The sequence below is a fragment of the Rousettus aegyptiacus genome, unplaced genomic scaffold (genome assembly GCF_014176215.1).
Source record: "Rousettus aegyptiacus isolate mRouAeg1 unplaced genomic scaffold, mRouAeg1.p scaffold_m13_p_5, whole genome shotgun sequence".
Classification (NCBI taxonomy): Eukaryota; Metazoa; Chordata; class Mammalia; order Chiroptera; family Pteropodidae; genus Rousettus; species Rousettus aegyptiacus.
This window is the reverse complement of record NW_023416308.1, coordinates 69,164,903-69,179,081: the sequence shown is the minus strand read 5'-3', so window position 1 is coordinate 69,179,081 and position 14,179 is coordinate 69,164,903. Positions and strand designations below refer to the sequence as shown.

General features: G+C 35.0%; 1 protein-coding gene across 3 annotated transcripts in view; it reads right to left on the bottom strand.

Moving 5' to 3' along the window:
- LOC107518547 (prolylcarboxypeptidase) overlaps nucleotides 1-14,179 on the bottom strand; it is a 55,878-nt gene that overhangs the window by 20,337 nt on the left and 21,362 nt on the right. For all 3 annotated transcript variants that reach the window (XM_016160328.2, XM_016160330.2, XM_016160329.2), the window contains exons 3-4: nucleotides 5,287-5,427; nucleotides 2,140-2,241 (exon numbers count right to left, since the gene is read on the bottom strand). In XM_016160328.2, coding sequence (XP_016015814.1) covers nucleotides 2,140-2,241; nucleotides 5,287-5,427 — 243 coding nt within the window. The remainder of the gene's footprint in view (nucleotides 1-2,139; nucleotides 2,242-5,286; nucleotides 5,428-14,179) is intronic.

Here is a 14,179-nt window from a genome sequence, read left to right as displayed (position 1 = left end):
TTTCCTTACTATGATATAGGGAGGTAAAGCAAGGAGTCCTGCTAAGCTGAGGAGGCTAATGAAGTGTCTCCAGTGGAAAGGTGAAGGCTAATTTCTCTCCTTTTGAACTTGCGCTAGATTTAATGACTAGAATGTGATGGAATTGATATGTGTCTTTCAATGTTAGGTCACAAAAAGCACTGCAGTTTCACCTTGATCTCTTGGGTCGTCAACTTTGATGGGAGCTAGCTGCCATGTTATGAGGTCGCTCAAGTAGGCCTCTGGAGAAACCCAGGAGGAGACAAACAGAGGCCTTTTGCTAACACCCAGTGTGTTTGTCACTTATGTGAATCCTCCATATTGTGGAGTGGAGAGGGACCTCCAACCCCAGTCAATCCTTCAAATGACTGCAGCACCAGCTGACATCTTAACCTCATGAGACCCCCCTGAAACCGAACCACCTATCTGAACCACTCTTGATTCCTTACCTACAGGAAACATGAGATAATAAATGTGTGTTGTTGTTTTACGCCACTAAGGTTTGACATATATTACTGTATAGCAATAGATATTATAGCTACATACATGTATTAGGCTATCCTATTTGACCTTCATGCTTTGATCTCACCACTCTGTTTGACTCCTTCCATTATTTGGCACATTTGGAATCACAGAGTTCCCGTCCCATTTTCCTATGTATGTAACCTACTCCTTTAGTTGTTTCCATTATCCAAGATGCATGCTTTCTGACTTCTTAACTCTCTTGTCACTCACTATTCTTTACTTTGTTTTTATGGCGCTACGTATACTTGAGTGCAATTTTATTTCTCCAATCCTTACAAAATATTTGTAATATTCCCCATGCTCCTGACAAATTCTGAGGGCAGATGAAGGGAAAAAGCATAACAAAGAGAACCCTTAGCTCCATTTTGCTAACAAGGTATAAATCACGGGGACCTAAGAGAGGATATTACATTTGTATTTGTAACAAGTTGACTACTTATTAATAGTTTCAGGACCTGTCAACTCCTCTAACCAGATAATTATGCAAAATAATAAGCTAAGAATAGAGTTTCTCATGCAGCACAATAAATCCTAAAAAATTATTCTGCTTTTCATTTATAACACAAGAATTTATTTATTTATAATACAAGATAATAAAACCTCTGAGAACAGAAAATAAAAACTCCTCTTAAAATAGGCATCCTAGAAAATTAAATACCCCAAATTCCTCAGAGTTCCCCAAAAGCATGGTATGTATATACTGGTGATAAGTATGATGATCTTAGGTATTAAACAGACATTTTTAATTTAAAAATTATTTTATTTTAATGTAATTTAGAAAAAATAAATAACGAGTACATCAAGCCCTTGTTAAGATAATGCTGAGTTTAAAAAGTGAGTTGTTTAGAACACATGATGTAATATACATATGATGTATTATTGAATCGTACACTTGAAACCTATTTCATTTTATTAACCAATGTTGCCCCAATAGTTTTAATTTTAAAAAGTGAGTTGTTTAAAGAAAAATATTAAGTAATACAAATGGCAAAATTATATAGTCAGGATCACAAGGATAGTACATGAATGACTTAGTTGAGGAAAAAGTGTCCTGGTTTATTAGGTTTAGGGTCTGTGGCCAAGGCCAAAGCTCCTCATGAAACTAGGATTTCAAGAAGGAAATACAAGTGGCCAGTTGGCCTCATTGAATCATAGAGATTGTCCTTATTTTACTAAAAAAAAAAAAACCCACCTGATTAAAACATTAAAACATTTCAGTACTCATATTTTTTTCCAGTGGTAGCTAATAATTTAAGTGTATAATTTATAATGCAGAATTGTTTACTGACATTTTTGAAACAATGAAAAGTTTCCTCCACTGTCTGTGCAGCCATAGATTAAGATTCACTTAGTGAAGGCTAGCTAGTTTCAGCACACGAGTTAAAGACTGATCAGCATTAGAAATGATAACAATACGGTTTTAAAAAGTCTCAATCTGTTCAAATTGTATATAAAATTGAAAGATTAAATACAAATTATTAAAATTTCAGGCAGTTCAAATTAAAGCTATCATTTCTTTCTTATAGTGGGACCGATAATTTGAAAATATTCTAAAATTTTCTAAAAAATTAAATTAAAAGTAAAAAGTATACTTACTTTGAATGAGTTAGAACCAAAGGGTAGAGACTTTCCATAATATCGATGTTCAGCAAATACCAACATAGCTTTCAGTTCCTCAGCCACATCCCACATGAACCCCTAGGAAGAATTTATAAATTCAGAGGTAAAAGCAAGATAGAAAAATAGTCATTGAACCTTTTTTTGCAACTCACATAAAACAAAGGTTAAATCAGACCAAAAAGAGCTCTCTGAGAAGCAAATAACTTAAACTTATTCCACAGATAAATTATATAATTGCTGTTTCACTGTTGCATATCAATCTCAATCTATATTAGGGTGAAACAAAAATAAGCTCAAGTTGCTCAACCACAAGTCATTCCAACTCTCCTTATTCTGACACTGTGTGCTAAATAGTCTAAGAAAGAGCTGAGGATATTTAAGTTTGCTGCCTATTCATAGACATTTACCACATAAAAGAAAAAAACAATATAAATAAGCATACTGGACTAACCTGGGTTTTACATTAATCTTATTTACTTGAAAATGAATAGTAACTAGCAATAGCTAATATTAATTGAGTGCTTACAATGTGACAGGCACTTAATACAAATAGAAATTTTATTTGTATTAATTCACTTAACTTTCACGGCAATCTAAGAGATACGGATTTTGATTATTCCCATTTTACAAACAAGGACACTGAGGCACAACAGTTTAAACAACCTGCCACAGTCATATAGCTAGAAAGTGGCAATGTCAAATTCAAACGCAGACTGCCTGGCTCAGGAGCACAATCATCAAGTGCTACAAGACATCCTTGTTTCTACATGTAATGTTAGCCATTAATCACTGCAGTTTTCCACTTATCTCAGTTGTGCCCTTAGAATCCTTCTCAACAAAGCATTCTAGGCAGCCAACATCAACCAATTAGATTTAGATTTAGCATATATTAAAACTATTTGCCCTTCCTAGTGCAGATTTTTGCTTTTTGATGCGTTCCTGCTCTCTAACAAGAACTAAGAACCTCTACATTTTTTTCTTTGTTTTGATCAATAAATGAACAATTAAAAGAAATTTTATGCACATAAAGATAGAGAATTTAACTTGACATCTGTGATGATTTCAACAATCCCACTTTCTCTCTTAAACCCTGCTCATTCTCTGCCATTTATAGATACCCAGCTCGAGCATGCCATCCTCTGCCTGCTGGACCTTGGCAGTGCTGATCACTCCCTCCTTTCAATACCACTGTGCCAGGTATAGATCTCTATTACTATGTTGCAATATTTGCTTATATGTGTGTCTTACCCTACCAGACTATGAGCTTCTTAAGGGTAAGGACCATCCATCAAAACGGCCAGACCTCTGTGGAGTTGACCCCAGGCTTTAAGAAGAAGCAATTTAATTGAAATGATTAACACTGTAATAAGTGATTATTTGCCCCTACCTCAAGGGTATTTTTATTTTTCAAATGAGGTCAATACAATATATTAACATTTAATAACGTATGTGCCAGCATTGCTCTAAGTTTCTGATTCTTATTTAGTCTTCGACAACTCTGTAAACTAGATATTATGAATATACCCACTTAACAGATGAGGAAACTGAGGCACAGAATAAGAAAGTTGCCTCAAGACACACAACATAGTGGCAAAACCAGAATTCAAACCTTATTAGTCTGGTAGAAGTCTTCACTCTTGAGCACTATGATACACTGTCTCTCAATAAATCAATGTTCAGAATATGTGAATATACAACTAGAAAATTTAATATGTAATGAAAGGTGTGTAGGGCTGGGATGAAACCAGGATGTCCTTCTACGATCTGCCTCTGGAACTGTTCCTACACTTCCTTTCTACCACTTCTGAGGTCAGAGATTCCCTGGCAAACTTTCAATTATGCTGCAGTGCCAGTCAGAGCATTGGAGTCTGGTAAAGGCAAGAAGGGCTGCCTGCCTACAATAAAAAAAAAAAAACAGGAGAAGTTGCCCTGTAACCCTGGCATAAAAGGGAAGTCACATAAGCAAGAGAAAGGGAGACAAGGCAAACTCGGTTGTTTCACAGAGCAGGAATATGATGGAAAACGAGTTCTGATTTCCTTCGTCACTCACTGATCGAAGAGAAATAGACATACTAGCATCTCATTTCTTAGGGAATTACTTTACTTTCAACTAATATATTTAAACTCTTAACATTCCTAAGGAAACGATCAGAAATATGGCATACAATAACACAGTACTACTGGGTTCATACCTTTGCTTTCAATTCGGTTTGGTTCGACACAAATTTAGTGAGATCTCCTGAATACCAGGCACGATGCCAGACATTGGCAGTGAATATGATTCAGTCCCCACTTTAAGGTAATTGACAAAATAAGTTTTTGATAGAAAGTCAAAGTTTTCTAGCCCTATCTCTGGCACATTAAAAAGGAAATTTCTTCCTTTCATGTGTCCTTCTAAATTAAGTTTCATTAGTGGATTATAAAAGATAGAAAATATAGTCAGGGAAGCAATCTAACAGCTATACCATTTTTCACCATCATAAACATAAGAAAAATGATAGAATAGTAGTAAAGATAAATTAAAATATAGCTACAACTTTACCTCTGTTGGTGCCTACTTGACAACTTAGACTTTTTTTTCTTATTTGCATTGGCTTTGATCAGGTTTTATTCATTCACTCAGTTAACAAATATTTGTTGAGCACCTACTATATGCCTAGCAGTCCTGCATTCTGATAATACACTACTGAACAAACATACAAAAATTCTTGCCTTTGTATTTACGTTCTAGAGACCATTATAAAAATAAAATAAAAAACTATATGCCATAACATTCCCATTCCCATTTCCTTCATATTCTTATTTACTCTAGAAATAAGCTGATATTTTAAAAAAATCTTTTAAAATTGAATTGTTAAATAACAGTATTCAATTCTTTTCACACGTAATTCTTTAAGGCTGAAAGTGTAGGTTTATTGGGTATCTGTATTTATTCTTTTGTGAACTCCCTATTCATGTTCTTTTGCTGGTTTTTCTATTATTAGTGAGTTTATCCTTTTATTTTTTAAAGAACTTAGCAATTAAGTACAGTTAAATGTGGTCAAATATACTACAAAATCTTTTTTCCAATTTATCATAATTAAAAGAAAATAGAGCACAGGAACTTCACAAATCTGCACATACCGTATTATTGCAAAACCAGATAATGTCCCCTTCATTACCAGTGTAGAAAAGTATTGATCCACCATCTTTCTTCCAGTGTTTATTAGCTATTAGGTACCGCTGATTAAAAGTTTTATCAGTATTAAATCCAAAATGATCCACCTATAAGAAAAACAGACAAGACATATTTCAAAGGAAAGTAATTAAATGAGAGCAACATAAAAGTAATTAAATCTGTTCCTCCATTAAAATCGACTTATGCAACAAAAGGCATACAAAAATTTAAACTTCATTTGGTTTTATTAGCAGTAATAACATTGATACTGTTGTTTTGAAATTGTTTTATTTATATTGTAAGACAAAGTAATGTTACTGGTGGTTAAGATTTTTAGTGTAAGAGAAAAGATACAATTACAAAATCAAGTAGCTACTTTAAAATACAATAACTTTAAAACTGAATTGGAAATGGTGATGTGATCCCATTAATCCCTTATTATCTGAATTTTCATTATCCAAACTTTCGATTTCAAGATTCAAGAACTAAACAACCACTGAAAAATTCTATAAACATTGTCATCCCAATAACAATTGACATTCCACGGAGCAGTATTTTGGTGTTTAATACCATTCCTCACTAAAAGGAACTAGGGCTTATTAGTGACATGGCTGGCTGACGTTTGGGACAAGGAAGCGACCAGATAAACCTATGCATCTTGCTGTTCAAGGAAACAAGGAATTGCTAAAAAGATTAATGGAGTTATGTTCAATAGGCATAGGACCCAACCACAAAGGCTATCATTGCCTAAAGTATTCATAAAATGAATTAATAAATTGAATATTGAATATAAAACAAATTGAACATAAAAAGAATAATTATAGTTGATTAAAATATTCATTTTGTGAAAATCTATTAGTCCATAAGGATATCAAAAACGAGAACACAAGCAAAATATTCATTTCCCACCATTCAATGTATCTATTCAACCAACACCTTACTTTAAAATTGGAAATAAAAAAATTAAAGAACTCGACATTTAACCTGCCTTTCCAACAGAATTGTATTTCAGGGTACCAAATAGTTTCGGCTGATGAAAAAGACCTCTCTTTAATTAAATGTCATCTATTGCAGAAGGAATGAAAGAATTAGAAAAATGATAGTTTTGTATAAACCCTAATGAAGTTACTGATTCAGGCAAAAATTACCAAATGGTGTTAAAGGCATTAGAATAGATGATAGGGGGATGAACATTCATATTAGTGCCAAAGTAATACCATAGAGAATACTCTCCTGTAACAAGGGGAAAATATAACTTCACAATGGGAGGATCAGGCTGCCATCACATTAATCTAGTTATCAATGTTACCATCACTAATGGTGAAGTAGGCAGGGATTATGTATCTCCTTATGTGGTACAACATGAAGCACATATCATCTATGATGAATTCTGGCCAAAAATGTTCAATTGTCCATCCAGCCTTTAGATCTAATTTCCACTTTCCAGGAAATACACAGGGCAGAAGAACAAGCTGAAGACACTTGGAAGCGGCAGTCAGACAAATCTAGAAGTGGGATTTTACAAGACAATGGCAAGGCAGTGTCTTAAAAGAGGACTGTTTTAAAAATTAAATTTTAAAAAACATAATATCCAGATGCAATGTATGATTCTAGATTTTGTTCTAGTTTGAACAAACAAGATATAAAGGACAATTTAGGGACAATTAGGTTAATTTGAATATGGGCTAGGTATTAGGTGATAGTAATGACTTGTTAATTTTATTAGGAGTGATTATATTATTTTGGCTACATAAGAAAATGTTTTTGTTTTTGTTTTTACAGCTGCATATAGAAGAATTTAGAAATAGAATACCATTCTGTCTGTAATTTACTTAAAAATACTTCTGCATAAAAAAGTAAAATGAATTTAAAGGAAGAAAATTTAATCTATACTGAAAGAGACAAAACACACAGGATACTGAGACTTTGTAAGACAGATAATATAAAACATGTCAAAAATGATAAAAATGACAATAATGTTAAGCTTAAATTGAACTTTGAATACATTTTTTGAGATTCCTCTTTGCTTAATAAACTCACCATTTAAAATATAATTATCAAATTCTATAACACAGTAAGATTCATGTACAACAATCTGAATTTACAGTTGCCCCACAGTACAGAGCCCCACTGAGCCTTAAGGATGATGGGGGCTGCATTCCCTAGTGCCTTAAGGGGACAGAAGCCTGACCCTGCAAGACTTCTCTAAGCCATTCCAAAATGGATGGAACTCTCCATACTTGGCTACATCCACACACACACACACACACACACACACACACACACACTCACATTCATATCAAAGGTTCCAAAATGCAAGTTTCTCAAAACTGCACCTAATTGAAAACTTCTTGATTTCCATGACCATTGCCATACATAGTCCTAAAATATAAGCTATTCTAGACTAAAGACTGCCTACCTTCAGGAAAATAGCAGTTCATATGGAACAGGTATATAATAATGATGTCCATGTGCTAAAAACCTCTCCCATTATCTATGTTAACTCAATCATTCATACAACAGGCATCTACTGAATGGGTCAAGTACTTGTTCTGGGCCAACTAGTAATCTAAACAACAGGATGAAGTTGGCCAAGAGACAACCCATTCGCCTAAAAATAAAAGAGGGCAAGAAAAGCACAGAGTGAAGGGAAGATAGAAAAGTAATTTCACCTGCTTCTATTCAAGGAGTACAGTAGTTCTCCAAGTGAGGTCCCTGCAGGAACAGCATCATCTGGAAACTGTTAGAAATGCAAATCCTCTGACTCAATCTCAAACCTACTGAATCAGAAACTGTGGGAGTAGAACCCAGCAATCTGTATTTTAACAAGCTCTCCAGGTGATTTTGATGCATGGCTAAAGTTTTGAGAACCACTGATTTAGCATGAGCCCCCAAATAAGACATGATTCTGTTATTTCTTGTCTTGATCTAAGTTTTAGAATACTCATATGCTAAGCATCTCATCATGCTGAACGAGACTCTGGTGTTTAAAAATTTGAATTGCCACCCAACATCGCTCCCAAACAAAAGCCAACTGTATCATTTGAAGTTCAACAGGAAACACCATGATGTTTCAACGAGGGAAGAAAGACTGGCTGTGCTGGACTTAAAGAAAGGAAGTATATGGCTTTTTAAGATGTCTTATGTGGGATTTTCAAAGATAATTTTGTCATCACTATTTTCACCTTACCCAATGACTTGAGAACCGAGCCTTCTTGTAAAATGAGATATGGCTGTACACTAAAGGCAGCCACAAAGAAAAAAATTTCAATAATCCAGTCTAAAGGTTTCAAATTTGAAAACATGGATATTGGTTTGTATGCATCATGTTAAACGTAAATGGCAAAAAAATCCTTGCCATAGGAAAAGCTTCTATCTAGAAAAACAAGGGCCACAAGAACTTCAGAACCAGAGAAAGTCAGACTTCCTTCTGTGGCCATTTTCAGGGCACTCCTGCTCCTAGCAATCATCCCTAATTGTTTTAGATTGGGGGGAAAGAGTAAGAACTCTGGTATGATAGAAAGAAACCAGGTTTAAGAGTTAACAAATTTAAACCTGAATCTCTATTATGAGACTTCAGGCAAGTCACTTAACCTCTGAGTTCTGGTGTCTCTCATATAAAATAAGAACAATAACATAATTCAAAGGATTGCTGTGAGGATTAGAGAAAATATACCTATTTAGGTACATTTACCTAATTAATTAATTACCTAATTACATTAGGAGTATTTAGTGGGTTAAGTGAGGTGAAAAGGATGATGAAGTCATTCACAGAATTACAGGAAGTACCCTTAGAACGTCAAAATCTTTTTTCTGTTTCAGTTTTTTGAGTGCTTCACCTAAATGTTAAACAGCTAGAAACAGGCTATGAAATCTCCTTTGCAAAACATTACTTTACAGAATTTGCTTGGCTCCTTCCTATCACCAAGGATATCAACTTTCAGCTACAGAAATGCAGTTTCCAAAGGCTAATGGCCCAGCACACTAGGAACACTGTGCCCTCTACTGTTGAGAACTGTGAGCTACATGCCACTTCCAGCTCTGGGCTCCCGAATAAAGAGATTTTATAAATCACAACATGAAAAGGGACAAAGGTCTTAGAAACCATTTGATCTGTATTGTTTAATAGAATAAACTGAGTTCAGAGGTCAAATGACTTGGTCACAAGTTAGAGGCAGAGCTGGAACTTTTAATTATTTTGAGAGTTGGTTTACTGAAATAACTAAATTAATAATTATGTAAAAGTGACACAGACATGACCTCGAAAAGGAAACACACCTCTAACGATACACAGTAGTCCTTTCCCTCCTTCACCTTGTAGAGAAGATCCATGAGAATGGGTAGGTAAGAAGACACCAAAAGAATAACCTTTAAATAAAGTTTATTGCAGCAAACAACTATTTGGATTTTAAAACCTGAAAATGAAGTTCACATCCAGAAAAACCTATAAGAATACTACAGTTCTGGTGGCAACTGGGGGCAGTGGGATGTGAGGGTGGTAACACAGAGCACCTACTTCATGCCTGACACCATGCTGTTGGTTTCCACAGATCACTTTATCATCTTCCAATCACCCTCTGGGGATACTTTCATTATACCAATCTTACCATAAGGATGCCCATGCTCTAAGAGGACAGATAACTTGAGTAAGATAACTAGTAAATAGCGTCAAATACGATTATTTCCCATGTGCTTTTATCCTTTACCCAAGCCCACCTCGGACAAAACCCAGTCTGCTTTGTCAGTATAACACACTATTGCAAACAGGGGCTGCTTATGAAGTTCGAACTTCAGCAGGAGACACTAGAGTGTCTTTCTCCTAAATTTGCAGAATGAAGAATAGATCCCCCAGCCATTTACTAACAGTTATACTGAAGAATATGTAGAATATCAGTATTTTCACTTACCTAATTCAAAATTGTTACTAAACTACTATTTTTAATTCATTTAATTAGATCATTGATAAAATAAATTCATACTGACTCTTACTTAGCAGTCTTTAGTTCTAAAAAACTCAATATACAGTTAATTTTATTTATATATCCAGATATATGATAATAGCTAACTGAAATTTTACTAAAGATATGAAAAGTATACTCACAGATACACAGGACAAAAAAAAATGGAGTCACAGCTCCAATAAATCACAGCACCTTGAAGAAGGGTGCTCAGTTTCCAAATCTAACCCAGAGGTGCTAAAATGAAATAAAATCACTTTTTTCCCATTTGATATGTGTGTCCTATATTAACTTTAATGGGTTCTGACATCATTTCTGGGTAAGCTTGATCTCTTCTGAAAGGAAGAAAAGGTGGAAGGTGGGATTTAGGTAGGACCTAGGTCTACAGTTGGAGAAGGGTAGATATCTATAGGAGGAATCCTACTAAGTTGTCCCTTACACAGTAGTAGCCTCAAATCTAGGACAAGATGGGAGAGCAAGCCATATCTCATGAGTAGATCATGGGTGACTCTCATTTATTTCCACTTCATTATGTCGGGGCCATTAAAAAGTCCTACTTAGGTGTTCCACACCTTTGTTCATCTGTACTATGAAGATATCAGGAAGAACTGGAGGCCTAAAGAATTAAAAGGAAAAGAACTGGCTTAAATAATCAAAAAGAAAACAGTATTCCTTGATGGCAGTGTGCTGGTGACAAAGGAAAAGATCCCAAGTCCCTCTATGAGGAAGGTGAGTATGCTAAACAGGTCTGTCCTTCCCTTCCCACAGGAATACTCTCTTCATTGTCAACCTTAGCAGGTCCAGTTTCCATTTTGACAAGGAAAGTGGAAGTTTTCTCAGATATATCCTTCAAATGAAATCATCGTTCTATGTAATAAGACACTGCTCTTCAGAAACTTCACACACAACTTCTATCCTTATTAACCAGGGCAGAGAATTGAATTCTCTCCTCTGTATTTTTTTTTTGGTAAACTGCCCTTAATCTTAAAAAAGGAGACTCTTAGAAATAAATTATTTATTTAAAGAGAAATGACAAAGTAGGAGAGGAAGAAAAGGAATGATAGAAGACTGTTCACAATGGAAAAAGTTTGGCTACCCAGCCTCCTATACTTAGAAATGGATAGTCGGAAAGGCAAAAACACAATAGCTACTACGGCCCTCCTATACAAGAGAGACACTTTATCATTATTAAACAAATGCAGTTCAAATCTTTAACATTTCTTGTTAATTTTAAAATTTTCATAGACACGTTCTATTTTAGTAGCCAGTGCTTGAGTAAATATATAAGAGGAGCTATTATAAATTAAATACTGGTATAAATTAATATCACAACAGTATGAAGTTATATTTGAAAAAAACAGTAGGTAGTTGGTAGGAAGGTGAATTCAGACACCTTTTCCAATAACTGAGCAGTGCTCAGTAACCCCTTTCCCCTGACCAAAGACTGTGGGACCCCAAGAGGGAATCATATTCTAAATTACCAAAATTCTAAATTACCAAAATCAAAATATTCTCTGCTCTACTGCTAAAACAGAGGTGAAGATATCCTGCCCTTGAGAACACTGAAAATGTTCCAGTAAATCAAAATATGTTTTGTCTAACAATAGTTAGTGTCTCATCAAAGATTTAAGCATCATCTACTGGCTAAACAACTCTGTGAAAGCACTACATGATCAATAACTTCTGATGGCTGCAGGAAGTTTGTACCACTAAAATTACCTGGCCACAGCTTAAGGTCTCAAATTAGGGATAAAGTACTGGTGTGATTATGAAATACATAAATTTTAGGAAATATTACACCATCGGATGGTACTATTGTATAAAAAGTAAAGCAGGAGAGACAAGTTTTAAATACTAAATTCATAAAATTTTAGGACAGGAACAGAACTTAGATCCTAAGTCCAAACTCTTAACTGAAAAAACTGAGATACAGAGATGCCAATTATTTAAAATTTTTCTTTTTTAAATAAAGAGATATGTATATAATTTAAATATGGCATTCATTACCCTTCTTTTTAAAGTCAGGGTTCAAACTTTATGCTGTTACAAGTCATTGGTTACCCATGCAAGAGAAAAGTGACTCTAAAAGAGAATGATGGGTTTCTGAAATTACGATAGTGCATTCTTCTATATGTATAATAAGATAATTAACAGATTTGTAAGCATTTAAGATTTTGTTTAAGATATATGCTATATTTTAAGATTTTATAATGTACATATGGTATTTACATTTCTATTTCATTATAGTCAAATGTAAGTTATATTGCACTAAGTCATATCTACATTAAATTCTTCTTTCATTCAAAAATATATATTGAGTACTCATTAAATGACAGGCATTAAGGAAAGAGAACTGAGTAAGATATAATCCCATTTCTCAAATTTCAAATATAAGAAAATGATGAACATGCTAATAAACAACTGTGTGACGGTGTGGTTAAATTCTATACACAAAGTGCTCTTGGAGCTCAGTAGAGGATGTTAATCGCCTTGTCTGAGGAAATCATGGAAGGCTGTACCAAGGAGGTGACATCTCAGGTGAACCCTGAAGAGTAACAGGAATTTGTTCGGTACAAAAAGAGACAGAAGAGCGTTTTAAACGAAGGGAGAACGATGAACTATACAGAACAAACATATTCAGGAACTGTTGTTATTTTATGGCAGGAGGTATATAGTTTATGAGGGTAAGAGATGGGAGATAAGATTAGATTCCTCATGCTGCTACTAGATATAGATATGAAAATCCTTCTATAAAGAGAAATTGAACAGATCTGAGATTGCCTCTCTAAACCAATAATGAAATCAGTTCGCTAGAAATAGAGACTTTACTGAGGCAGAGACTTTTGTCTGTTTTCTCCAATGCTAAATCCCTAGGGTATAGAATAATGTCTGGGACGTAGTAGAAAATCAGTGAATATGTAGAGAATAAATGAATGAGAATGGATGCATATATCCTAGCTCTACAATTAGTATAAAAACAGATCCGACAGAGCTTCAGAGAACAGCATGACTCAAAGCAATGAGAATGGGGATCAAAGTTCCCAAGATCAAGTTTGTGCGTGTTTATTCCATGTGTCTGTTACTGGCTTTGGAAGAGCTGCAGAATGCTGTGGTTGGTTGTGCCTTTTGCCTAGTGGCAAATCACATGCCTAGGGGAGAACCTAAGCATAAAACCTAAAACCAATTCATAACAGTTTAATTTAGCCTTATCCAAGCTGCTGAGAAAGCAGGAACTGCATGCCCTCTGCTGGAGATAGAAACAAGAAGATAAATAACTACAAATTAATACAGACAAAAGGCCAGCATCTAGGTGGAGCAGCAGGGAAGGACTAATCAGCATTTACTTAAGTAGATAACCTAAAATATATCTGACCTCATGACAAGGTTACAGTCACAGTTTTTAGGGCTGGAAAGGACTTAAAAGCTGTGGCTCTCGGCCAGTGCATGGGTATTTAACCTGAGTAACAGCTTCCTGTAAAATATGTGGCAGAATGGTTCATTCAGCAGTATACTAGAGTTTGGTAAACCTAAATGAGCTGTTGATTTGATCAGTTATGTAAAGGAAGAATCATATGAACGGTGGAAAAGGGCAAAAATGTGATTAGAGGCAACAGTTGAGACTACAGGTGAGGGGGATTTTGTGATGCAGGAAGATTCTGAGGAGGCAGGAGGGAATGGGATCCACAGCTCAAATAAATGAATTTGACTTGGACAGGTGAGGAGCCTCTCCTCTACTGGGAAACCGATGGGTGCAGGAGTTAACATTTTTAGGTAGAAAGTGAGGTTAACTGTAGGGGTTCTAACTAAAATGTCTCTCACATAACATCTTAGTTTTTTAAATCGGTGAAGTGGGGGGGGGGGCAAGGCTATTTATTAAAAGAGAGTAAAAGAACGTACTGTG